At 41.2% G+C, this 27,114-nt stretch overlaps 1 protein-coding gene across 2 annotated transcripts; it reads right to left on the reverse strand.

The window, feature by feature from the left end:
• Positions 1-1,015: 1,015 nt before the first annotated feature.
• On the reverse strand, positions 1,016-24,507 carry LOC110526361 (semaphorin-7A). 2 transcript variants are annotated; one of them, XM_021607266.3, is made up of 14 exons: positions 23,974-24,507; positions 16,539-16,681; positions 15,496-15,543; positions 15,288-15,389; positions 15,101-15,194; positions 14,904-15,011; positions 14,649-14,791; positions 14,064-14,242; positions 13,801-13,909; positions 13,492-13,663; positions 12,444-12,559; positions 5,270-5,415; positions 4,569-4,645; positions 1,016-4,438 (listed from the first exon to the last, which is right to left on the reverse strand). In XM_021607266.3, exons 1-14 carry the CDS (start codon positions 24,071-24,073, stop codon positions 4,080-4,082), a joined length of 1,896 nt encoding a protein of 631 aa, XP_021462941.2. In that variant the 5' UTR covers positions 24,074-24,507; the 3' UTR covers positions 1,016-4,079. The 2 variants fall into 2 exon arrangements, with proteins under 2 accessions (XP_021462941.2, XP_090094735.1); XM_090238609.1 differs by lacking the exons at positions 1,016-4,438; positions 4,569-4,645; positions 5,270-5,415 and adding an exon at positions 10,556-11,604 and having other exon boundaries at positions 23,974-24,485.
• Positions 24,508-27,114: the final 2,607 nt, after the last annotated feature.

Genomic DNA, 27,114 nt, shown 5'->3' on the forward strand with positions numbered 1-27,114 from the left:
GGTATTCAGACTTACCTTAAGGTGCATAGTGGGCTGTGTAGGTGTGGTTCTCTTGTGTGCATGGAATAAATGTAATTCAACTGCTGAAAACCCTCTCACTTGCTGGCCAACATTTTGTTTTCATTGAGTTTTCTGTACATTCTTAAGCCATCCCTTCAAATACGGTGTACTTTTAATAAAAATGTTATATTAATGCACGCTTAACTATGGTCAGAATCGGGGCCAATGTAGGTTTGGGAAATGATTCAGCAGGCAAATGCCCCCCACCCCCAGATGCTCTGACTCCTGGTAGCTTGCCACACCACCCGAACACTCATCTTTCACTCCTCAATGGTCTGACTCATGTTCACTTACTCCAACTCAAACCGTTCCATCTGTTACACCAGAAATGGAAGCATTAAGTCAGCAGTGTGGATAGCACAGATACAGTGCTGTGAAAAAGTAGCCCTCTTTCTAATTTTTTCTACTTTTGCATATTTTGTCTACTGATTACCAGATCTTCAACCTCAACCTAATATTAGATCAAGGGAACCTGAGTGAACAAATAACGATGACATACTTTTGTTTCTCAAATATGTAACGCAATGCCCGTGCGACAAAGTAATTGCGATGTGGCAAGACTTGAAACGAGCAGCTTGAAAACCAACAAATTTTGCTAAGTTAAAGCAGTTCCTCATGCAAGAGTGGGCCATAATTCCTCCACAGCGATGTGAGACTGATCAACAACTACAGGAAGCATTTTGTTGCAGTCATTGCAGCTAAAAGGTGACAACCAGTTGTGTTACCAGTAAGGGGGCAATTACTTTTTCATACAGGGGAATTGGGTGTTGCATAACTTTGTTAATTAAATAAGTATAAACTCGTTCCCTTTATCTAATATTTGGTTTTGAAGATCTGATACCTTTCAGTATCAAAAATATGCAAAAATAGAGAAAATCAAAAAGGAGGCCAATAATTTGTCATGCAATAGTATCTAAAAACAATCTTTCCCTTGAGATATCATTACAGCCTGGGCTTTTCTCATTTAACACGAACTTTACTGTGATGCAATGTTTCAACAGCAAGAACATTTCACAAACATGTCATAAGTCCCTTTGATTTCACATACAGTGAGCTTCAAAAGTATTGGGACAGTGACATTTCTCGTTTAGGCTCTGTACTCCAGCACTTTGGATATTGGAGACACTTTTATTGTACATAAAAATAGAATATGTTTCAAACACTTCTACATTAATGTGGATTATGGATAGTCCTGAATGAATTGTGAATAATGATGAGTGAGAAAGATAGACGCATAGCTGCCTCTCCAATGCTAACCTCCCCTGTTATTGTAATGGTGAGAGGGGTTATGATATTTGTGCGTCTAACTTAATTAACAATTCATTCAGGACAGTCCGTAATCATGGTAGCATCCACATTAATGTAGAAGTGTTTAGACACATATTCTATTCTTATTTACAATAAAGGTGACTCCAAAAATGACACAATGCATTATTTATCATTCATTTCTATTGGGCACAAAATAATCTGGAACACAACCAAAACAAACAGCAAATGCATCCAACAATTTTGTACAGTATATGGGACCAAATACGAAACTTTTGACTACTTTAAAGTGCAGACGGTCAGATTTAATTTTAGTGTGTTTTCATCTATATCGAGTGAACCGTTTAGAAATTTCAGCACTTGTTGTACATTGTCCCCCCATTTTAGGGGACAAATTCACTTTCTGTATATGTGTAAAGAATCCTACCCCTTTTTTCAATAGAGAAATAGTCCAATAATTCCTATAATAACTACAACCTAAAACTTCTTACCTGGGAATATTGAAGACTCATGTTAAAAGGAACCAGCAGCTTTCATATGTTCTCATGTTCTGAGCAAGAAACGTATATTTTTTACATGGCACATACTGCACTTTGACTTTCTTCTCCAACACTGTGTATTTGCATTATTTAAACCAAATTGAACATGTTTCATTATATATTTGAGACTAATTTTATTTTATTTATGTATTATATTAAGTTAAAATAAAAGTGTTCATTCAGTATTGTTGGAATTGTCATTATTACAAATATATATATAAAAATCGGCCGATTAATCGGTATCGGCTTTTTTTGGTCCTCCAATAATCGGTATAGGCATTGAAAAATCATAATTGGTCACCCTCTAATAGAGATTATGCAAAAATGCCATGGTAATAGAAAAATGTAAGTTTACACGCTCCCAGGAATGTCATACATGATGGATCATTAGCTTATAGAGTTAACTAACTTTCACACATCTAGATGTCCGGGTGGGGTGGGTGTAGAGCCAGAGACAGCAGTGGGGTCAAACTGTAGACCCCAGTTCCTACATTTGAACATAATCAAACAAAACTATGCTATATTTTATCTCTGGGACCCGCAAGATTACTTAATGTAAGTACATTATTTACCTTCAGAGGTGAATGTATAAAACCAGTTGCTTTGATAAAGGGTTTTGTTGTGCACTCAAACAATATCATGATATTTTTTCATTGTAATAGCTACTGTTAATTGGAAACTGCAGTTAGATTAACAAGAATTTAAGCTTTCTGCCCATACTGTATGCATGTCTATGTCCCAGAAAGCTGGCTGTTGTATACAACGTCATTCTAGTCACATTAGGGACAACATCCCCGTAGAGGTTAACCTCAAAGTTGTTGTATCATTTTAAATCCAAAGTGCTGGAGTACAAAGCCAAAACAACATCAAAAAATTGTCACTGTCCCAATACTTTTGGTGCTCACTGTAATTATATATATTAATACAAATAAATAAGCAACAGAAAAAAAGATATACAGTACCAGTCAAAAGTTTGGACACACCTACTCATTCAAGGGTTTTTCTTTATTTTTTACTATTTTCTATATTGTAGAATAATAGCACATATGGAATCATGTAGTAACCAAAAAAGTGTTAAAAAAATCAAAATATATTTGATATTTGAGATTCTTCAAAGTAGCCACCCTTTGCCTTGATGACAGCTTTGCACACTCTTGGCATTCTCTCAACCAGCTTCACCTAGAATGCTTTTCAGTCTTCAAGGACTTTTCCTCCATTCTGCGGTCTAACTCATCCCAAAAAATCTCAATTGGGTTGAGGTCGGGTGATTGTGGAGGTCAGGTCATCTGATGCAGCACTCCATCGCTCTCCTTCTTGGTCACATAGCCCTTACACAGCCTGGGGGTGTGTTGGGTCATTGTCCTGTTGAAAAACAAATGATAGTCCCACTAAGAGCAAACCAGACGGGATGGCGTATCGTTGCAGAATGCTGTGGTAGCCATGCTGGTTAAGGGTGCCTTGAACTCTAAATAAACCACGGACAGTGTCACCAGCAAAGCACCCCCGCACCATCACAACTCCTCCTCCATGCTTCACGGTGGGAACCACACATGCGGAGATCATGTCTCACAAAGACACGGTAGTTGGAACCCATCAGGCAAAAGGATAGATTTCCACCAGTCTAATGTCCATTGCATGTTTCTTGGCCCAAATTAGTTTCGTTTTTTGATTCCATATGTGTTATTTCATAGTTTTGATGTCTTCACTATAATTCTACAATGTAGAAAATAGTACAAATAAATAAAACCCCTGTAATGTCCACATTTTTAACTGGTACTGTATATATTTACAACTATCATGCTGTTAGCATGAAACTTAAAAGTTAAGAAAATATATATATATTTCTAAAATTTCTAAAACTTAAGTGTTTTAGCAATATACTATACATTCAGATTGTCACATAAAATATTTGAAACATCTGCAAAGTTCCATATTGGAAAACAGAGCATAATTATAAAATATATAAAGGCCAATTCCTCCAGATAAATCATTAACTTAGCACAAGTGCAGTTCCTTCAACTTCTACAGCGTTCTGTTTTTTGACCAATTGATCGTGAAAGAAACAAAGGAAATGGCTCAGTCACTTGACTGTTGACTGTCATGTACTATTCTTGAGGTAGCGTGGGTGTAAGGAAGACCAAAGTACAAGTGCAGACATGTCCAAGTCAAGTCCGCTAGGTCATAGGGCTGGGGTGAGAACCCACAGAGCTGATTCTAGCAGAGCAAAGTCAGGACCAGTGTTAGTACCAGACCCAGACAAGCCAAGCGGGGAGAGGCCAGGCCTGTGGCCCCACTGTCTAGCTGTAACTTGTATTGCACCAGGGTCCTGTGGTAGCCTCTCTCCTCAGACACACAGCTGTATGTTCCCTGCTGCTCAGGGCCCATGCTCTCTATTAGCAGGAGACACTGGTGCTCTGACCCTGTGGAGATGCACGGTATTGATGTGGTGTTGCCATGGTGCCTCCAGCTGTACTCAGCGTGGCTGGACAAGGTTGGGCAACTGAGGAAGTACTTTGAAGATAGAGGAATTCTGATTTCATCTGCAGCGCCAACTGGTGACCTTGGAAAGTAAACTAAGAGCAAAACATTGCTTTAAGACTTCCATAGCTAACCATTGTGGATGGTTTCCATCCTTTACTTTAGTACATGGTCATAATAAATGGTTTTGTATTTATACAAGGGTGGCTGTAACACACTACACACCTTTACTTGCAGTAACTCCTCTGGATATGTTGCTGCATACTTTATGGTTCCCATTCTCCACATCCTGAATTGTCTTACTGTAAAAAGACAAGCACATATGAGTTAAGGAGTCTCAACAAGCAACTCAACCAGAAAATAGTGAATGTCTCTTTTCTCTCAGAGGTTCCTCATTCCGGTCTATGGTATAGTAGGGTGTCTACCTTGTGGTGGGCAGAGTGATAGTTATTTAAAAGTGCAGAGCTGAACTGAAACCACAGTGCATAGAGCGTTTGACTACACGAGAGGAAGTGTAGTATACTTTTAACAGCAGGTGGGGATCAGAGTGAGAACTAACATTTCCCACTGACACACACTGCAGACAGACTTGTATGTTACGTTTAATCTAATGAAGTATATTGTGTTTGTTTTCATGCCTCATCTGACATCACATTTGTTTGAACTTTATTTTGTTTGTTTTCGTGGCCTCATCTGACACCACATTAGTTTGAACAAGGGCCATGTGTGTTAACATCATTCTGGAAAAACTGTTTCTGGCCATGTTGAGCTGAACTGATGGAAAATAAGGTTCACAGGCTCACAGGAAAACACAGAGAGGAAAGCAATATGTCGGCAACCATTAATGAGAAATATATTTTCAAATCACCATTAAATATCTATACAGCAGATGCTATAATCTGAAAGCAGGCTGCGCTTGGTCTCACTTTGTAGCTGTGGTGCAGTGATTGCCGTCCCAGCCGCAGTAAGGGTCTCTGGCCAGGACACAGTCTTCACACTGGGCTCCATACTGCTCACAGCTGCCCAGGTCAATCTGAACCAGCTCTCTGCTGGAGGCCAGATACAGCTTCCCCTTGAACACAACACCACAAAAACATTAGTACTCAAAAGGGTTCTACCTAGAACCTAAAAGGGTTCTACATAGAACCTAAAAGGGTTCTTCCGTTGTCCCCATCGAAGAACCCTTTTTGGTTCCAGGTAGAACCCTTTTGAGTTCCATGTAAAACCCTTTACAGAGTTCTACATGGAACCCAAAAGAGTTCTACCTGGAACCAAAAAAGGTACAGTGCCTTGCGAAAGTATTCGGCCCCCTTGAACTTTGAGACCTTTTGCCACATTTCAGGCTTCAAACATAAAGATATAAAACTGTATTCTTTTGTGAAGAATCAACAACAAGTGGGACACAATCATGAAGTGGAACGACATTTATTGGATATTTCAAACTTTTTTAACAAATCAAAAACTGAAAAATTGGGCGTGCAAAATTAATCAGCCCCCTTAAGTTAATACTTTGTAGCGCCACCTTCTGCTCTGATTACAGCTGTAAGTCGCTTGGGGTATGCCTCTATCAGTTTTACACATCGAGAGACTGACATTTTTTCCCATTCCTCCTTGCAAAATAGCTCGAGCTCAGTGAGGTTGGATGGAGAGCATTTGTGAACAGCAGTTTTCAGTTCTTTCCACAGATTCTCGATTGGATTCAGGTCTGGACTTTGACTTGGCCATTCTAACACCTGGATATGTTTATTTTTGAACCATTCCATTGTAGATTTTGCTTTATGTTTTGGATCATTGTCTTGTTGGAAGACAAATCTCCGTCCCAGTCTCAGGTCTTTTGCAGACTCCATCAGGTTTTCTTCCAGAATGGTCCTGTATTTGGCTCCATCCATCTTTCCATCAATTTTAACCATCTTCCCTGTCCCTGCTGAAGAAAAGCAGGCCCAAACCATGATGCTGCCACCACCATGTTTGACAGTGGGGATGGTGTGTTCAGGCTGATGAGCTGTGTTGCTTTTACGCCAAACATAACGTTTTGCATTGTTGCCAAAAAGTTCAATTTTGGTTTAATCTGACCAGAGCACCTTCTTCCACATGTTTGGTGTGTCTCCCAGGTGGCTTGTGGCAAACTTTAAACGACACTTTTTATGGATATCTTTAAGAAATGGCTTTCTTCTTGCCACTCTTCCATAAAGGCCAGATTTGTGCAATATACGACTGATTGTTGTCCTATGGACAGTCTCCCACCTCAGCTGTAGATCTCTGCAGTTCATCCAGAGTGATCATGGGCCTCTTGGCTGCATCTCTGATCAGTCTTCTCCTTGTATGAGCTGAAAGTTTAGAGGGACGGCCAGGTCTTGGTAGATTTGCAGTGGTCTGATACTCCTTCCATTTCAATATTATCGCTTGCACAGTGCTCCTTGGGATGCTTAAAGCTTGGGAAATCTTTTTGTATCCAAATCCGGCTTTAAACTTCTTCACAACAGTATCTCGGACCTGCCTGGTGTGTTCCTTGTTCTTCATGATGCTCTCTGCGCTTTTAACGGACCTCTGAGACTATCACAGTGCAGGTGCATTTATACGGAGACTTGATTACACACAGGTGGATTGTATTTACCATCATTAGTCATTTAGGTCAACATTGGATCATTCAGAGATCCTCACTGAACTTCTGGAGAGAGTTTGCTGCACTGAAAGTAAAGGGGCTGAATAATTTTGCACGCCCAATTTTTCAGTTTTTGATTTGTTAAAAAAGTTTGAAATATCCAATAAATGTCGTTCCACTTCATGATTGTGTCCCACTTGTTGTTGATTCTTCACAAAAAAATACAGTTTTATATCTTTATGTTTGAAGCATGAAATGTGGCAAAAGGTCGCAAAGTTCAAGGGGGGCGAATACTTTCGCAAGGCACTGTACATTGCAGGAAATACTGGAACAATGACTTGACTGCAAAAGAAAGTTAGTGGCTTACAATTAGAACACCACTTCTTCTACAATATTATTTTTAGAGATATAAATATAGTTATGGTTGAATTTGTCCCTGTCTTTTTATATTTTTTATTTCACCTTTATTTAACCAGGTAGGCTAGTTGAGAACATGTTCTCATTTGCAATTGTGACCAGGCCAAGATAAAGCATAGCAATTCGACACATACAACAACACAGAGTTACACATGGAATAAACAAAACATACAGTCAATAATACAGTAGAAAAAAAGAAAACAAAAAGTCTATATACAGTGAGTGCAAATGAGGTAAGATAAGGGGGTTAAGGCAATAAATAGGCCATGGTGGCGAAGTAATTACAATATAGCAATAAAACACTGGAATGGTAGATGTGCAGAAGATTAATGGGCAAGTAGAGATACTGGGGTGCAAAGGAGCAAGATAAATAAATACAGTATGGGGATGAGGTAGATAGATGGGCTGTTTACAGATGGGCTATGCACAGGTGCAGTGATCTGTGAGCTGCTCTGACAGCTGGTGCTTAAAGCTAGTGAGGGAGATATGAGTCTCCAGCTTCAGTGATTTTTGTAGTTCGTTCCAGTCATTGGCAGCAGAGAACTGGAAGGGAAAGGTGACCAAAGGAGGAATTGGCTTTGGGGGTGACCAATGAGATATACCTGCTGGAGCTCCTTGCTACGAGTGGGTGCTGCTATGGTGAGCAGTGAGCTGAGATAAGGCGGGGCTTTACCTAGCAGAGACTTGTAGATAACCTGTAGCCAGTGGGTTTGGCGACGAGTATGAAACGAGGGCCAACTAACAAAAGCGTACAGGTCGCAGTGGTGGGTAATGTATGGGGCTTTGGTGACAAAAAGGATGGCACTGTGATAGACTGCATCCAATTTGTTGAGTAGAGTGTTGGAGGCTATTTTATAGATGACATCGCCGAAGTCGAGGATAGGATGGTCAGTTTTACGAGGGTATGTTTGGCAGCATGAGTGAAGGATGTTTGTCGCAATATAGGAAGCCATTTCTAGATTTAATTTTGGATTGGAGATGCTTAATGTGAGTCTGGAAGGAGAGTTTACAGTCTAGCCAGACACCTAGGTATTTGTAGTTGTCCACGTATTCTAAGTCGGAGCCATCCAGAGTAGTGATGCTGGACGGACGGGCAGGTGCGGGCAGTGATCGATTGAATAGCATGCATTAGTTTTACTTGCATTTAAGAGCAGTTGGAGGCCACGAAAGGAGAGTTGTATGGCATTGAAGCTCGTCTGGAGGTTAGTTAACACAGTGTCCAAAGAGGGACCAGAAGTATACAGAATGGAGTTGTCTGCGTAGAGGTGGATCAGAGAATCACCAGCAGCAAGAGCGACATCATTGATGTATATAGAGAAGAGAGTCGGCCCGAGAATTGAACCCTGTAGCACCCCCATAGAGACTGCCAGAGGTCCGAACAACAGGCCCTCCGATTTGACACACTGAACTCTATCAGAGATGTAGTTGGTAAACCAGGCGAGGCAATCATTTGAGAAACCAAGGCTGTCGAGTCTGCCAATAAGAATGTGGTGATTGACAGAGTCGAAAGCCTTGGCCAGGTCAATGAAGGTTAAGATGTCATTTAGGACCTTGAGCGTGGCTGACGTGCACCCATGACCAACTCTGAAACCAGATTGCATAGCGAAGAAGGTACGGTGGGATTCGAAATGGTTGGTAATCTGTTTGTCAACTTGACTTTCGAAGACCTTAGAAAGACAGGGTAGGCTAGATATAGGTCTGTAGCAGTTTGGATCTAGAGTGTCACCCCCTTTGAAGAGGGGGATGACCGCGGCAGCTTTCTTTGGGAATCTCAGACAATACGAAAGAGAGGTTGAACAGGCTAGTAATAGGGGTTGCAACAATTTCGGCAGATAATTTTAGAAAGAGAGGGTCCAGATTGTCTAGCCCGGCTGATTTGTAGGGGTCCAGATTTTGCAGCTCTGTCAGAACATCAGCTATCTGGATTTGAGTGAAGGAGAAATGGTGGGGGCTTTGGCGGGTTGCTGTGGAGGGTGCCGGGCAGTTGACCTGGGTAGGGGTAGCCAGGTGGAAAGCATGACCAGCCATAGAGAAATGCTTATTGAAATTCTCAATTATAGTGGATTTATCGGTGGTAACAGTGTTTCCTAGCCTCAGAGCAGTGGGCAGCTGGGAGGAGGTGCTCTTATTCTCCATGAACTTTACAGTGTCCCAGAACTTTTTCGAGTTTGTACTACAGGATGCAAATTTCTGTTTGAAAAAGCTAGCCTTAGCTTGTGTATATTTGTTCCTAACTTCCCTGAAAAGTTGCATATCACGGGGGCTATTCGATGCTAATGCAGAACGCCACAGGATATTTTTGTGCTGGTCAAGGGCAGACAGGTCTGGAGTGAACCAATGAGGCATGCTTATTTAAGATGGTGAGGAAGGCACTTTTAAAGAATAACCAGGCATCATCTACTGACAGGATGAGGTCAATGTCATTCCAGGATACCCCAGCCAGGTTGATTAGAAAGGCCTGCTCACAGAAGTGTTTTAGGGAGCGTTTGACAGTGATGAGGGGTGGTCGTTTGGTCACAGACCCATTACGGATGCAGGCAATGAGGCAGTGATCGCTGAGATCTTGATTGAAAACTGCAGAGGTGTATTTGGAGGGCGAGTTAGTTAGGATGATATCTATGAGGATGCCCATGTTTACAGATTTGGGGTTGTACCTGTTAGGTTCATTGATCATTTGTGTGAGATTGAGGGCATCAAGCTTAGATTGTAGGATGGCCGGGGTGTTAAGCATGTCCCAGTTTAGGTCACCTAGTAGCACGAGCTCAGAAGATAGATGGGGGACAATCAATTCACATATGGTGTCGAGGGCACAGCTGGGGGCAGAGGGTTGTCTATAGCAAGCGGCAACATTGAAAGACTTGTTTCTGGAAAGGTGAATTTTTAGAAGTAGAAGCTTGAACTGTTTGGGTACAGTCTTGGATAGTAATAGAGAACTCTGCAGGCTATCTTTGCTGTAGATTGCAACACCGCCCCCTTTGGCATTCTATCTCGGCGGAAAATGTTACGAGTTAGGGTTGGGGATTTCAGGGTTTTTGGTGGTTTTCCTAAGCCATGATTCAGACACAACTAAGACATCCGGGTTGGCAGAGTGTGCTAAAGCAGTGAGTAAAACAAACTTAGGGAGTAGGCTTCTAATGTTAACATGCATGAAACCAAGGCTTTTACAGTTACAGAAGTCAACAAATGAGAGTACCTGGGGAGTGGGAGTGGAGCTAGGCACTGCAGGACCTGGATTAACGTCTACATCACCAGAGGAACAGAGGAGAAGTAGGAGAAGTGTACGGCTAAAGGCTACACGAACTAGCACGTTCGGAACAGAGAGTAAAAGGAGCAGGTTTCTGGGCATGATAGCATAGATTCAAGGCATAGTGTACAGACAAAGGTAAGGTAGGATGTGAGTACATTGGAGGTAAACCTAGGCATTGAGTAATGATGAGAGAGATATAGTCTCTAGAGACGTTTAAACCAGGTGATGTCATCGCATATGTAGGAGGTGGAACAACATGGTTGTTTAAGGCATATTGAGCAGAGCTAGAGGCTCTACAGTGAAATAAGACAGTAATCACTAACCAGGACAGTAATGGACGAGGCAATTTGATATTAGAGAAAGGCATGCGTAGCCAAGTGAACATATGGGTCCAGTGAGTGGTTGGGCTGACTGGGGACACGGCGATTCAGACAGTTATCAGGCCGATGCTAACAAGCTAACAGTTAGTAGGCCGGGGCTAAACACACTAGCAGTTAGCAGACCAGGGCTAGCAAGCAAGCAGTTAGCAGACCGGGGCAAGCAAGCTAGCAGTTAGCACACCGGGCTAGCAAGCTAGCAGTTAGCAGACCGGGGCAAGCATGCTAGCAGTTAGCAGAAGGGCCTTTGGGGGACGTCGCAATGGATGTAAGTCTGTTTTTGCATCTTCGTGCGGTGACGTTGATAGACCAGTCGTGGATTAGTAGGGTTCCAAGTAGCTCTAGGTAGCTAGCAGGCCGCAGTTAGCAGAATGGACCTTCAGCGGACATTGCACCTTAGGGGCTTGTTGGAATCCTCGGGCAGATTATGTCGGTATTCTAGAAGTAGAGGATTGGCGGGGTTCCGCCGATCGGCAGTAGAAGGGGTCCGGATATTGTAGCCCAGGAGTGGGCTTCGGTGGTAGCACAGGAGCCCTAGCCGGGCTAGCTTCAGGCTAATTGTTGCTTGCTCCAGGATGGAAACGCTAGCCAGGAGTAGTCACCCGGGATTGCGGTTAGCTATCCAGGTGAAAATGTTCAGAGTTTGCGGTAGGAATCCGGGGATATGAAGAAAAAAAGAAAAGAAAACAAAAATAGGTCCGTTATGCTCTGGTTTGAGTCACGTTGTTCGAACTGGCGAGAGCTTTCCCGAGCTAAAGGTTTGCTGATGACCGCTAGCAATGGTTTGCTGACTGATAGCTGGTAACTAGTTAGCTGGCTAGCTTCAGTTGAGCGATTCCAGATCCGAAATAAATCGAAATACTTTAGAGAAAAAAAGCAGATCCACGCCACATTGGGTGAGGCAGGTTGCAGGAGAGTATTTAGAAGTTGAGGTTTAGGAAAATATTTTTAAAAGATATGCAAAGAAAAAGATGTAAAAATATATATACAAGGGACACAACTGGACAAAGACGTCTGACTGCTACGCCATCTTGGATTGCTGTCTAGTGTCCCTCCCATCCCGTTCAGACCTCTGGGGCGTATTGTGTTCGGATTTTGGAAACCACCTTCCAATGTGGGCGCATTGGAGATGGATATAACGTTAGCAACAGCCTACAACATTCTGTGTATTTGAATAAGGCATGTGATTTCAAACCTGTGGCCAATACTTATTATCCAACTAAATCCACAATGCCATCAAATGATACGCAGATGGAATGCATTTTAAGGACAGCAACATCTACAGTTCAAACATCAAATGTTCAGCCGTGATCAAGTAACTGATACACATGTTAAAACATGGTTTGAAAAGGATCTCTTTGACTCTGTCTATTCCACTCCATGTCTCATTACTACATTGCTACCATTGTTGGATCTCAAAGGGGAGGTTTCGGTGTGGGCTGTGTTCCTTGACTCACCGTGGAGGAGTGCAACATCATACTGAGGATGTGTGCGCTGTAGTTAAAAGGTTGTAACTCAGCGATGACGAAGACTTGACCATCCCTCTCCAGAACCTTATGAATCCCTCCATTCTCTAGTGTACACACACACACACACACACACACACACACACACACACACACACACACACACACACACACACACACACACACACACACACACACACACACACACACACACACACACACACACACACACACACACACACACACACACACACACAGCCAGTGTCAAACAGCAGTCATTCATCATTGAGGATATGAGTGAGAGTCAAACATTACAAAAATAAGTGTGTAAGAAATGTCAACACAGTCATTTAAGCATAACACACACACAATAGTTAATGTTTCATCATAATGTTGAGACATCCTCTAGTCATATTACACCACTCACAGTACAGATGCAGATGCATGCTGGGCTATATTTATGAGTATCTATGACTATTGCTACAGTAATGCATCCGATACTGTACTTCAATTACATTCATCAGTCTCATGTCCAGTTTGTACGTCTCTGACACACCCTACAAACTGTTTTGCAAGCATTCATCTCAAGTTAGGGTTGATTGCATAAGTCTATGTGTGCCATGAAGGGAAATGAACTGTGGCTTGGCAAAGACTCGCAGCACAGTGTGATAAGAGTATACTTCCCCTTAGCTCTCTTTTTTAAACTTCAAAATAAACTGTTGACAGGCTTTTACTACACCTTACAGCGTGAAAATAAAGTGTCACTTTACACCTTGTAGTACCATATATGGTCAATAGTATTTCAACCTTCTGAAAGCCTCTGTCTCTTGAAACTGGTGTGAGTATAAGATGGAAACTTTCTCATCTCATCCACATTCCTATAAATATACTGTACATATATACACAATATGGCTCCTTATCATCACTTGCTGCAGGGTCATAAGGGGTCTATGTTAAAGGTCTCCAAACATAAGGTTTCCCGTCATTCCTTTCAGACTGATCATTTCTGATTCATTGTCTAGAGATCAAAACTTCTCACCTAGAGACAGAAACAGGACATTCCCTTTGCCTTGGACTCTGTCCACGCGGATGTGGTGGTAATACTGGTGAGTGACCAGGAGAGGCCCACTGGTGACCCCCTCCTTCATCTCTAAAACCTTGTCCACCATCTTCAGGACTTCCATGGGGAGTTTAGTACTGTCTTTAACACACTACAAGAGGATGGACACGTATGTATACTTCAACATACGAAGACATACACAGAATACAGTCCAATATTGTAGACATACAGAGTAAAGGAGTAGCGCTGACTAGAAAGTCATATTGTTGAGTATATTGTTTAGCATACCTCCCCAGGTCGTGGGCTTGGAACGGACCCCGTGTGCCCAGTGAAGTTGGAGGTTTTAAAGATATGGTCAATATCTTCTATGGTGTAGACACATACAGCACTCATACCCCTAGGGATAGACACAGAGCTCAGCAAGTTTCAACTATCCACTGCAACATCATGTCATAAACTGTCCTACGAGTCCCTGCTACCAGCTCCTGTTGTGTTGTTATTGTGTATGTTACTAAGGCCCATTCTGAACTATCTACAGTAGGTCGTCCTACCAGCCATTCCTGAAGAGTGCATAGACCCTGGTATCCTGCCACCTCTCTGCCAGAACAGTGTTCACGTCCACTAGCTGGGTGAAGTACAGCCTGCTGTCATGGTCTCCACAGAAGAGCCTGGCACTCAGCTTGGAGGTCCACCTGAACTGCAGATAAGACTTGGGCCCTCCAAGATCAGCCTGGAACACACATGCAACCACAGACATGCTAAGATAATCACAGTGGGCAGTGCACACACCACTCAAGGAGACCCCGATGGAATTAGTCTTAATTAAGGGCTTAAATGGGCAGAAATGGAGTGGTACCACATATGAAAGATCTACAAATATTTTCTGAACTGCAACACTGGTGATTACATACAGTGCAAGCATGATTCATGTTCTACAGTATGTAGTGCTTACCAGTGGAGGCTGCTGGGGAGAACGGCTCATAATAATGGCCGGAACGGAGCAAATGGAATGGCATTAAAACACTTGGAAACCATGTGTTTGATATATTTAAAAGCATTCCACTGATTCCACTGCAGTTATTACCACAAGCCCGTCCTCCCCAATTAAGGTGCCACCAACCTCCTGTGGTGCTTACCATGCAGACTTGAGCAACCCAGGGAACCCAGAGATCACAGCCCAAACACGGGTCTCGGTTCTTCTCTATGTAGAAAGCATATAGTCTGTCCTGCAGACGATCCTCTCTATGCCCGCTAGCCACCAAACTCACATATCTCTGTTCTAAGGAAAAGAACAGGAGAAATAATGACAGTCCATGGACAGTCTGATCAGATATACAGTACTACGCAAAACAATGTCAGGCCATGTCTTGTTCTCTCGCCCTGTTCCATACCTGTTCCACTGTTTTCTGTCCATAGCTTCTTCTTCCCGAACCTGTTGATCCCCACGGAACGCTCTGTGCCTGAGTGAGTGGTGTAGAACTGCTCTACCTCAGGAGAACCTGGAGACACAACACATTAGCTCAATAACCACTCATGAACATTAGGTCATATTATAGGGTAATGTTTTCCATTTAGACATTTTCCTCACCAATGAGGAGCGATGGCTCTCTTTCATTTATGTGTTGTTTAATGTCTTGGATGGCCTTGGATCGAGTGCAGTTAAACGGGTCGTCTGATGGGTTCTACAGTGGAATCGTTTTGTGTTAACATGCCAATGGCAAAATGGTACCATGAAAAGTAATGTATACTTTTATAATGAAAAGTATGTCCCATACCATGTAACAGCACAATGTGTGTTGTTGTCCATTGGTTCCACACAGGAACAGTTGGTTTGGATCTTTAGTCTTGCATAAAACAGTGATGTTATAGTGACAGTCCTGAAGGACAAAACAGAACTGGTTGTATACAAAATATTCTATGTGTAACTTTAGTAATGAACTGTACTATAAAACCAACATCCTCTCATCTTTACATGATACTCACTGGTGATGTGGGTTCATTACTTCTACAACCCTCTCCAAACACAGGACCCTGCAAAGGCAATCATTAAAAACATTGTATAGGTACAGATGTAGGATCTTCATTTGAGCCAGTTTAATAGAGCAGGAAAATACTCATGCAGCAACAGGACGTGAATTATTATGTGGATAATAATTAATGGACATTTTATGTAGGTGTTGATACATTTTTCTTTAGGGTAAATCAAGTGACATTTTAAAGCGGAAATTACAAACTTTAAAAGCCTTTTTAAACCTTGAATATACAACAGGTTTGCATTTCCTGCTGTGCAGCAACGACATAGTGATAAAAGTAAGATCCTACATCTGTACATGTAGAGTACTATTAGGTTCTAATTATCAGAGTAAGAACTCGACGGACACTACGAAAGCTTAAACCAACTTCATTCTTCCCAAAGGATCGAACAGCTGAATCGACAAAGACAAGGTTACAATAGTGGTAGCATATGTACCCCACTTTGGGTTGAGTCTCCTCCTTCTCGCTAAACATTGCATCTTTATTGCTAGGCAGGACACTAAGTAATATTGGCAATAAACGGTTCCTTTTCCCATAACGTGACCTGACCTTGATCCCCTTATCAGTACTGCCACATGTGACTGTTTTCCCTGCACTCAGCCCCTCCCAAGCTTAATTACACCCACCATAACATTTCCTCCTACAGACATCTCCTGGTGTAAACTCTGGGCTATGGCACCCGTCATGTCTCTATTAGGACTAATGATTAATAATAGTTAAAGCTCAGAAATCCAAACCCATCAGTACAATGTTCAATACATCCATTTCAACGTAATCTAGTCTACAGCATGTAAGAGGGGAAGGACTGTTTAGCTAAATATTTACTGTAAAAATATCAATAACCCTCCCTCTGTTATTCCCATCAATTACATTACAGCAACTGTATTGGACAATCCTACTTAGAGCACAACCTGAATAGAGCTAAATCAATACAAAGCAAAACAATACGCAAGTAAGGTTTGCAGTAAGGGTATGTAACTCAGTCATACTACCATTGTAGAGGTCATAGAACTGTGGAAGTTTGTCTGGAACAGGTTTATGCTGCCTGTAGCATATACTATGTTGTCATGAGGGCCGTGCAAGAGCTCTATACGGCTGTTATTCCCAGACAGGTGGATTCTTAGGAAGCTCACATCTGAGGACAAAGAGATATAAATAATTAAGAAAACATATGACTGGACATATGTTCATGCAAAAATGTGCTCATTGAGATTACACTCTGGAACTTCTGGAACTAGGATAACTTCTTGGAAACCATGATTGATCCCATTAATAAGGGATCCTAGCTTTCACCTGGTCAGTCTATGTCATGGAAAGAGCAGGTGTTCCAAACAGTTCCTGTTTTTAAAAGGAGTGCAAAGGCAAATTGAGTTACACTTCACAGAGTAGGCGTTCCCTAATGGAAATACGAACATGCATGCTAGAACACGCCGATAGGATCCCGCTAGTTCGTGCTTTGCTCTGCCCACCTCCATGCTTGTTCTGCCCACTATGACTCATTTGTTCCCATTTGAAACAACGGTCAGTGGTCTATCTTGGTACTATACTGTCTTTGCAACCTGGTCTCAGAGCATTTCGTATTATTCTGTACGTAAATCCGAGACACTCCATTTAGTATATGTTACATTTCGTATGGTATGTATTAATTTTCGTATGATACATTACAAATTTCAATTGTACAATATGTTACAAACTGCAATTCGTCCAAAATGTTACGAATTTGTAAAATGTACAACTTCTTACGATTTTCTAAATGTATGATATGTTACAAATTCCAATTTGTAGTGGCTAATGTTAGCTAGGGATGGCTAGGTAGCTAAGCTAATGTTTGCTAGCTGTCTTACGTTAGCTAGGCTAGGGGTTAAGGTTAGGTTTAGTAGTTAGGTTAGCTAGCTAAAGTTGCTAAAATGCTAAAGTTGCTAAAACGCTAAAGTTGTATGTGATGAGATTAGAAGATGCAACCTTTGGGTTGCTAGACATTCGTGTTATACATCCACCCACCCTCATTTTGTTTCTGCCTTGAGTAACCTTCCGTCTTATGCAGTGGAGGGTCGTCATTCAGGGCAGGTGGGGCAGAGTATTATTTATTTATATTAAATCATTGAGTCAATAAAGCCTCCATACAAACATGGTCTCTTTTCTGCTTTCTTGCGTAAGGCAGCTCCAAAATGCAGGTGTTTCAGCCCATTACCAACACTCCGTTAAATACGGAGCGTTGGTAATGGTCTCTAATTGCGCCGTGATTGGCTCAGTGTTCTGCCACTCATGGGGACACTAGGTCACTGCCAAATCTAAGGGTAGAGCTCTAAAATACAAGCCCCTTGGGTACTGCAATAGAGTTACATTAGAAGTGCCCATCCAAGGTTCAAGGTTATTGGCCACAGATACAATTACATCATATTACTTTATATATACATTAACTTTGATTGGACTGATCATGTCAACATCATACTTTCAAAATCTTAGCTAGCAGTCATCATCATGAATCAAATTGACAACCTACTAGTAAATCCTTTTTAATCCTTGTCATATGAAGAGAAATAATGGAGAGAAATTATAGATAAAATGTATCGGTGCAGAGCAGTTCGACACATACAACGACACAGAGTTACACATGGAGTAAAACAAACATACAGTCAATAATACAGTAGAAACAAGTCTATATACGATGTGAGCAAATGAGGTGAGATAAGGGAGGTAAAGGCAAAAAAAGGCCATGGTGGCAAAGTAAATACAATATAGCAAGTAAAACACTGGAATGGTAGATTTGCAGTGGAAGAATGTGCAAAGTAGAAATAAAAATAATGGGGTGCAAAGGAGCAAAAATAAATAAATAAATAAATAAAATAAATACAGTAGGGAAAGAGGTAGTTGTTGGGGCTAAATTATAGGTGGGCTATGTACAGGTGCAGTAATCTGTGAGCTCCTCTGACAGCTGGTGCTTAAAGCTAGTGAGGGAGATTAGTGTTTCCAGTTTCAGAGATTTTTGTAGTTCGTTCCAGTCATTGGTAGCAGAGAACTGGAAGGAGAGGCGGCCAAAGAAATAACTGGTTTTGGGGGTGACCAGAGAGGTATACCTGCTGGAGCGCGTGCTACAGGTGGGTGATGCTATGGGGACCAGCGAGCTGAGATAAGGGGGGATTTTACCTAGCAGGGTCTTGTAGATGACATGGAGCCAGAGTATGAAGCGAGGGCCAGCCAATGAGAGCGTACAGGTCGCAATGGTGGGTGGTATATGGGGCTTTGGTGACAAAACAGATGGCACTGTGATAGATTGCATCCAATTTGTTGAGTAGGGTATTGGAGGTTATTTTGTAAATTACATCGTCGAAGTCGAGGATTGGTAGGATGGTCAGTTTTACAAGGGTATGTTTGGCAGCATGAGTGAAGGATGCTTTGTTGCGAAATAGGAAGCCAATTCTAGATTTAACTTTGGATTGGAGATGTTTGATGTGGGTCTGGAAGGAGAGTTTACAGTCTAACCAGACACCTAGGTATTTGTAGTTGTCCACGTATTCTAAGTCAGAGCCGTCCAGAGTAGTGATGTTGGACAGGCGGGCAGGTACAGGCAGCGATCGGTTGAAGAGCATGCATTTAGTTTTACTTGTATTTAAGAGCAATTGGAGGCCACTGAAGGAGAGTTGTATGGCATTGAAGCTTGCCTGGAGGGTTGTTAACACAGCATCCAAATAAGGACCAGAAGTATACAGAATGATGTCGTCTGTGTAGAGGTGGATCAGAGACTCACCAGCAGCAAGAGCGTCATCATTGATGTGGGCGGCAGGGTAGCCTAGTGGTTAGAGCGTTGGTCTAGTAACTAGTAACCAGAAGGTTGCAAGTTTAAACCTCCGCGCTGACAAGGTACAAATCTGTCGTTCTGTCCCTGAGCAGGCAGTTAACCCACTGTTCCTAGGCCGTCATTGAAAATAAGAATTTGTTCTTAACTGACTTACCTAGTTAAATAAAGGTAAAATAAATTAAATGTATACAGAGAAGAGAGTCAGTCCAAGAATTGAACCCTGTGGCACCCCCATAGAGACTGCCAGAGGTCCGGACAGCAGACCCTCCGATTTGGCACACTGAACTCTATCAGAGAAGTAGTTGGTGAACCAGGCGAGGCAATCATTTGAGAAACCAAGGCTGTCGAGTCTGCCGATGAGGATGTGGTGATTGACAGAGCCGAATACGGCTGCACAGTATTGTTTCTTATCGATGGCGGTTAAGATATCGTTTAGGACCTTGAGCGTGGCTGAGGTGCACCCGTTACCAGCATTACATATACATTACATTACACAAGAAGTTGGAAATCGCAAAGTCAACACTGAGTGGTTTGGAAGGAATCAGTGGCTAACTGCAAGCATTGCAAAGCAATCACTGGATGTGTGGATGTGTGGTCCCAATGTGTGGATGTATGGTTCCAATTCTCAGTTTAAGGTTCTCTTTTCAACATGATTTCTGGAGCGCTCAAAACAACTGTTAACTCAGAACTGGGAAATCTGACTTCAGTGAGTTCAAGACAACTGGGAAAAAACAAGCTCCGACTGGGAAAATAAGTTTTGAGTATCTATATGAGTATAAGTATCTATATCCATAGTAAAACGAGTACTATATCGACATAACCTGAAAGGTCGCTCAGCAAGGAAGAAGCCACTGCTACAAAACTGCCATAAAAAAAGCCAGACTCCGGTTAGCAACTGCACATGGGGACTAAGATCGTACTTTTTGGAGAAATGCCCTATGTTCTGATGAAACAAAGATAAAACTGTTTGGCCATAATGACCATCGTTATGTTTGAAGGAAAAATGGGGAGGCTTGCAAGCCAAAGAACACCCTCCCAACAGTGAAGCACGGGGGTGGCAGTATCATGTTGTGGGAGTGCTTTGCTGCAGGAGGGACTGGTGCACTTTACAAAATAGATGCCATCACGAGGGAGGAAAATTATGTGGATATATTGAAGCAGCATCTCAAGACATCAGTCAGGAAGTTAAAGCTTGGTCACAAATGGGTCTTCCAAATGTATAATGACCCCAAGTATACTTCCAAAGTTGTGGCAATATTGCTTAAGGACAACAAAGTCAAGGTATTGGAGTGGCCATCACAAAGCCCTGACATCAATCCCATAGAAAATTTGTGGGCAGAACTGAAATAGCGTGTGCGAGCAAGGAGGCCTATCAACCTGACTCAGTTACACCAGCTCTGTCAGGAGGAATGGGCCAAAGATTAACCCAACTTATTGTGGGAAGCTTGTGGAAGGCTACACGGAACGTTTGGCCCAAGTTAAAGAATTTAAAGTCAATGCTAGCAAATACTAATTGAGTGTATGTACACTTCTGACCCACTGGGAATGTGATGAAAGAAATAAAAGCTGAAATAAATAATTCTCTCTGCTATTATTCTGATATTTCACATTCTTAAAATAAAGTGGGGATCCTAACTGACCTAAGACAGGGAATTTTTACTATGATTAAATGTCAGAAATTGTGAAAAACTGAGTTTAAATGTGTATGTAAGGTGCCGACTTCAACTGTATGTATACTGCAGCTTCAAAACTAATACTAAGTGAATGTTGTGTAGTAAGCTGTTAGTAGCCCATGTGCCTCACACTAATAACTTGGTCACCTTTCACCTCTTAATTTTGCCTACTGTTCTGAATTGGTGGTGCACATGTAGCCTATAACCTGTTTCAGAGAAATGTAATTATTGAATGTTGTAAGAGCTTTCATTGTCTGCTAATATGCACCCTTTATTTATCATACGGCTCTGACTTGGTGTACAGGGAGAACACTTTAAGAATGGCCCATGTTCTGAATTCTGTCGCTGTACATTTCAAAAGTGCTGAACAAATAGTTATATTGACTACGTCCGTCCTAGCTCGCTCATTAATCGAAATTCCGGATGCCTTATGCCATTGTTTGTAAATCTCAATTGTCAGTAAAAATCACATTTGTTTAAGCAAGTCAGGCATATCAGCTAGGTTTTTTAAAAGGCAGTAAATGAGGCAGTAAATCAGTAAATTAGAAACTGTTTCGCTGCCAGACAAGGTTTTGCTGATAGCCAGGTGTAGCAGTGGGAAGGTGTTTGGACTGCTGTTGGGACTCTGCTGTTGGGACAGCTTTATGTAGGCCCTAACAGTTTGTGGGCACCATTTGTCACCGTTATAGTGCAATAATGTATTGTTTAGTGTTGTGTTGTGTAGTGGCATTCATCCACACAATCTTTTTTGTTTTTTGCCCTACCAAGCTGTACATACTAAAATCCGGTGGTGGTAAAAAAATGTTTTGTCATACTTGAGTAAAAGTAAAGATACCTTAATAGAAAATGACTGCAGTAAGAGTGAAAGTCATCCAGTAAAATACTACTTTGAGTTAAAGTCTGAAAGTATTTGGTTTTAAATATACAGTACCAGTCAAAAGTTTGTACACACCTACTCATTCAAGGGTTTTTCTTTATTTTTTATATTTTCTCCATTGTAGAATAATAGTGAAGGGTGGTTACTTTGAAGAATCTCAAATCTCAAATATATTTAGATTTGTTTAACACTTTTTTTGGTTACTACATGATTCCATGTGTTATTTCATAGTTATATAATGATTTTCCAACAGTTTTGAAGGAGTTCCCACATATGTTGAGCACTTGCTGGCTGCTTTTCCTTCACTCTGCAGATGGGATGGTGTATCGCTGCAGAAGGCTGTGGTAGCCATGCTGGTCAAGTGTGCCTTGAATTCTAAATAAATCACAGACAGTGTCACCAGTAAAGCACCCCCACACCATCACACCTCCTCCTCCATGCTTCACGGTGGGAACCACACATGCGGAGATAATCCGTCTCACAAAGACACGGCGGTTGGAACCAAAAATCTCAAATGTGGCCTCAACAGACCAAAGGACAGATTTCCACCGCTCAAATATTAATTGTTCGTGTTTCTTGGCTCAAGTAAGTCTCTTCTTCTTATTGGTGTCTTTTAATAGTGGTTTCTTTGCAGCAATTTGACCATGAAGGCCTGATTCACGCAGTCTCCTCTGAACAGTTGATGTTGAGATGTGTCTGTTTACTTGAACTCTGTGAAGCATTTATGTGGGCTGCAATCTGAGGTGCAGTTAACTCTAACCTATTCTCTGCAGCAGAGGTAACTCTGGGTCTTCATTTCCTGTGGTGGTCCTCATGAGAGACAGTTTCATCATAGCGCTTGATGGTTTTTTCAACTGCACTTGAAGTAACTTCAAAAGTTCTTGAAATTTTCCGGATTGACTGACCTTCATGTCTTAATGTAATGATGGACTGTCATTTTTCTTTGCTTATTTGAGCTGTTCTTGCCTAATATGGACATCTTCTCTATACCAACCCTACCTTGTCACAACACATCGGATTGGCTGAAACACATTATGGAAAGAAATTCCGCAATTTTTTAACAAGGCCACCTGTTAATTGAAATGCATTCCAGGTGACTACCTCATGAAGTTGGCTGAGAGAATGTCAAGAGTCTGCAAAGCTGTCATCAAGGCAAAGGGTGGCTACTTGGAAGAATGTCAAATCTCAAATATATTTTGATTTGTTTAACCATTTTTGGTTACTACATGATTCCTAATGTGCTATTTCATAGTTTTGATGTCTTCACTATTATTCTAAAATGTAGAAAATAGTGAAAATAAAGAAAAACCCTGGACTGAATAGGTGTATCCAAACATTTGACTGGTACTGTACTTACGTATCAAAAGTAACTGTAGTTGCTCAAATATACTTAACAAAAGGAAAAGTTTGAATAATAAAAAAAAATCCTTATAATAAGCAAACCAGACGGCACAATTTTGTACATTTATTTTTATTTACAGATAGCCAGGGTCACTAAACCAACATTCAGACATTGTTTACAAAGCAATTGTGTTTAGTGAGTCCGCCAGATCAGAGGCAGTAGGGATGACCAGGGATGTTCTCTTGATAAGTGTGTGAATTTGACTAAGCAGTCAAAATGTAACGAGTACTTTTGGGTATCAGGTAAAATGTATAGAGTAAAAAGTACCACCATTTCTTTAGGAATGCAGTGAAGAAAATTTGGTAAAAAAATATAAATAGTAAAGGAAAGTACACATTCCCAAAAAAACGATTTTATTCTTAAGGTACTTTAGGCCACTGCTAAAATCGCCACTGGTCTTATGTAAACATACCAAACATATATAACGTACTAATTTGAATGTCTGGGATTTACTTTTAATATGTTACGTCTGGTCTATGATAATAGTCTGGTCTTTGATAGCACAGTTCAAAAATCATGAGAGAAAGAGTACTCAAAGAGAGTCGGGTCCTTTTGGCTATTGTGGACTCAATACACTTTTCCTCCAGATATTTTAGTATTGAATATAAATCGTCTCCTAATAGGCCTAATCTTTCAACAATTGTACTATTGATTTAAAATGAAATGCTTAACTTACCTTTGTCTGTCAATGTCACTCTAGGTTTGTGGGAAACGTCCGAAGCTTTCACCGGAAAAAATAGTCCTAAAAAGACTGCAAAGAGCGCGAGCAGACTCATGCTTTTCTGAGTCTTGGTTCTCGGCAATGAATTACTTGAAACTGTAGTAGCGTTATTTTAGCATATAACACGAGGGTGAGGTCTTTACAGTCTGGTCTTCCATTTAGTCTTGTCTTCTATCAAGTACAGTAGCCTAAAAGTAGCTTAATTGTTCGTTAGTGAGACAGACTCCACTCAGTAATATTTTTTGGATAGACCACGCACTTGATATTGTCTCTTCCGTCACGCAAAGCATGTACGTAGTCTAAATTCAGAGAAGGCGAGACTAGTCTAGACTAAACAGTAGCCTCTCTCTTCCGACCCAGGTTTAAAACATTAATTTAATCGGATCAAATCTTAATCAAGTTTTAAAAGGATCCGCCCCGTTTGAAAATCCTAAAATGACATACCCAAATCTAACTATCTGTAGCTCAAGACCTGAAGCAAGGATATGCATATTCTTGATACCATTTGAAAGGAAACACTTTGAAGTTTGTGGAAATGCTAAATTAATGTTGGAGAATATAAAACATTATATCTGGTAAAAGATAATACAAAGAAAAAAACGTGTTTTTTTGTATTTTTTTGTACCATCATCTTTGAAATGCAAGAGAAAGGTCATAATGTATTATTCCAGCCCAGGCACCATTTATATTTTGGCCACTAGATGGCAGCAGTGTGTGTGTGCAAAGTTATAGGCTGATCCAATGAACCATCGTATTTCTGTTCAAAATATTGTGTCAAGACTGCCCAAATGTGCCTAATTGGTTTATTACAGTTTTTCTCAATTGCTAAAACACTAAAACCCATTGGCTGAACAAAGTTCTCAGTTGCCTGGACTCATTTAGCTAATTATGCAGTCTGTTGTCAATACCTTAAACCATTTCACATGGTAAAACACAATTTGCAGATCTCACTTAGACTTTTCAGCAAATCTCTAAACACATTCTCATTCTCAAAACACATTCTGCACTCTAATGCACATGTCATCCATACTGGTAAACACAAGTGGCAACAATCAAATACAAATAGAGAAGACATGTCATTGATTGAACACAACCACTCAAAATTGATTTAACCTGTTTCAAATGATGCGACACAACCAATATAAGCCAGTTCAGAGAGCAAACAGGTTGTTGAAGGTGGAAAGGAGAAAGTCTGAGAATGGATAGAAGAAACAATGTGAGAGGACGAGTGCGTATGCGAGGTGGGCGACGAGGGGGAAGAGGAGGAGGAGGGCAAGAAAGAGGAAGAGGAGGATGAAGAGGAAGAGGAAGACAAAGAGTGGAAATATCTGATGAAATTCGAGCAACAGTTATAGACCATGTTCTTGTACATGGACTGACAATGAGGGAAGCATGACTTAGAGTGCAACCCAATTTGAGCCGATTTTCTGTGTCCATCATGGTAAGGACATTCAGAGAAGAGAACAGGTACAGGATACTACTGTATTTTTGAAATTGCAAATTTACTGTACTACACTATATGCAGCTGTTTCAATAGACATTTGTAAAGTTAATCACTCTATGTATTGTACTGCATGAATATGTTTTGTAACTGCACACCTACTTTTTGTAGAATTGCAAGGCTGCCACATGCAGGTGGAAGGACAGCTATATTCACTTGGGAGCAAGAGGCCGTTATAGTTGGCATGGTCCTTCAAGATAATACAATACGACTCAGAGAAATCTAGGAATGAGTGATACAAGACAACACACACTTCCAGGGAATTGACAGTGTGAGCATTTCCACAATTGGCCGTTCATCTTTGTCGATGAAGCAGGCTTCAATCTAACAAAGAGGAGAAGGAGAGGCCGAAACATGATTGGACAGCGGGCCATTGTTGAAGTCCCTGGTCAACGAGGTGGCAATGTCACAATCTGTGCTGCTATCAGCAACCATGGTGTTCTACATCACCATGTTACACTCGGGCCATATAACACCAGGCACCTTCTAAGATTTATTGCCAATCTAAGATATATTTTATTTGAGCAGCAGGTTCAAGAGCAGCAGGGTCAAGAGCTAAATGAGAATCCCATTCCCACCTATGTGATAGTGTGGGACAATGTCAGTTTCCACCGAGCTGCTCAGGTAAGGGAATGGTTTAACATCAATGGGCAGTTTATGAACTTGTACCTCCCTCCATACTCGCCTTTCCTGAATCCGATTGAGGAGTTTTTTCCTCTTGGAAATGGAAAGTATGATAGACAACCCTATACCAGAGTAAAATCTGCTGCAAGCCATGGATAAAGCCTGTGGTGATATAGGTGAGGAATCATGTCAGGGCTGGATACGGCACACAAGGGCTTCTTCCCCCGTTACCTCAGGAGGGCCAATTTTGCTTGTGATGTCGACAAAGTGCTCTGGCTTGACCCAGCCCAAAGACAAGAATAAGCACATTGATCACATGTTTACACCTTTTTTGTCCATTTTAGTATTGTATACTGTAGTACAGTGCATTGTTGGCTGAATACTGTACAATGGACAAATTGTATGGCCCTGAACATTGTGCTTTCCATTTATTAACAGTACTGACTGCTCAATAGATTTTGACTGGTTGCAGGTTCATATCAACAAAGAACAAGAATTACAGTATCACAGAGACAAAGGACAAGTTTGTGAGATGCAGGGTACAGTACTGTAAAAATAGGGGTACAAGGAGGAGGAAGAACAAAAAACAAAGTTGCAAAGAGCAAAGCAGAGTAGTAATTTCTGATCAATTTTGAGCTACTATGATAGAACATGTTTTCGTTCATTGAAAAGACAATGACGGAAAAATGAATATTTTTTTTGATTCAAAATGTACTTCTCCCTGAGAATTGTATGTTTTGAACAATGTGTTTTCTATTTTTCGGTGTATTGTTTACTGACTGCTTGAGAGTGTAAATCATTTTGATCACTTTGTTTATGATTTGAGAGCAGTGTTTGATTTTGAACACAGGTAAAACTGTTTTGAGGCGAATGTTTCATTTTGCGAGAGGAGTTAGAGGTTATGTAAATAGTGCCTGAAGATGAGGTTTTGTGTTTCAGAAATTGTGTTTTAGCAATTGAGAAAAACTGTA

This window comes from Oncorhynchus mykiss, chromosome 6 (genome assembly GCF_057628025.1).
Source record: "Oncorhynchus mykiss isolate SJ-2025 chromosome 6, ASM5762802v1, whole genome shotgun sequence".
NCBI lineage: Eukaryota > Metazoa > Chordata > Actinopteri > Salmoniformes > Salmonidae > Oncorhynchus > Oncorhynchus mykiss.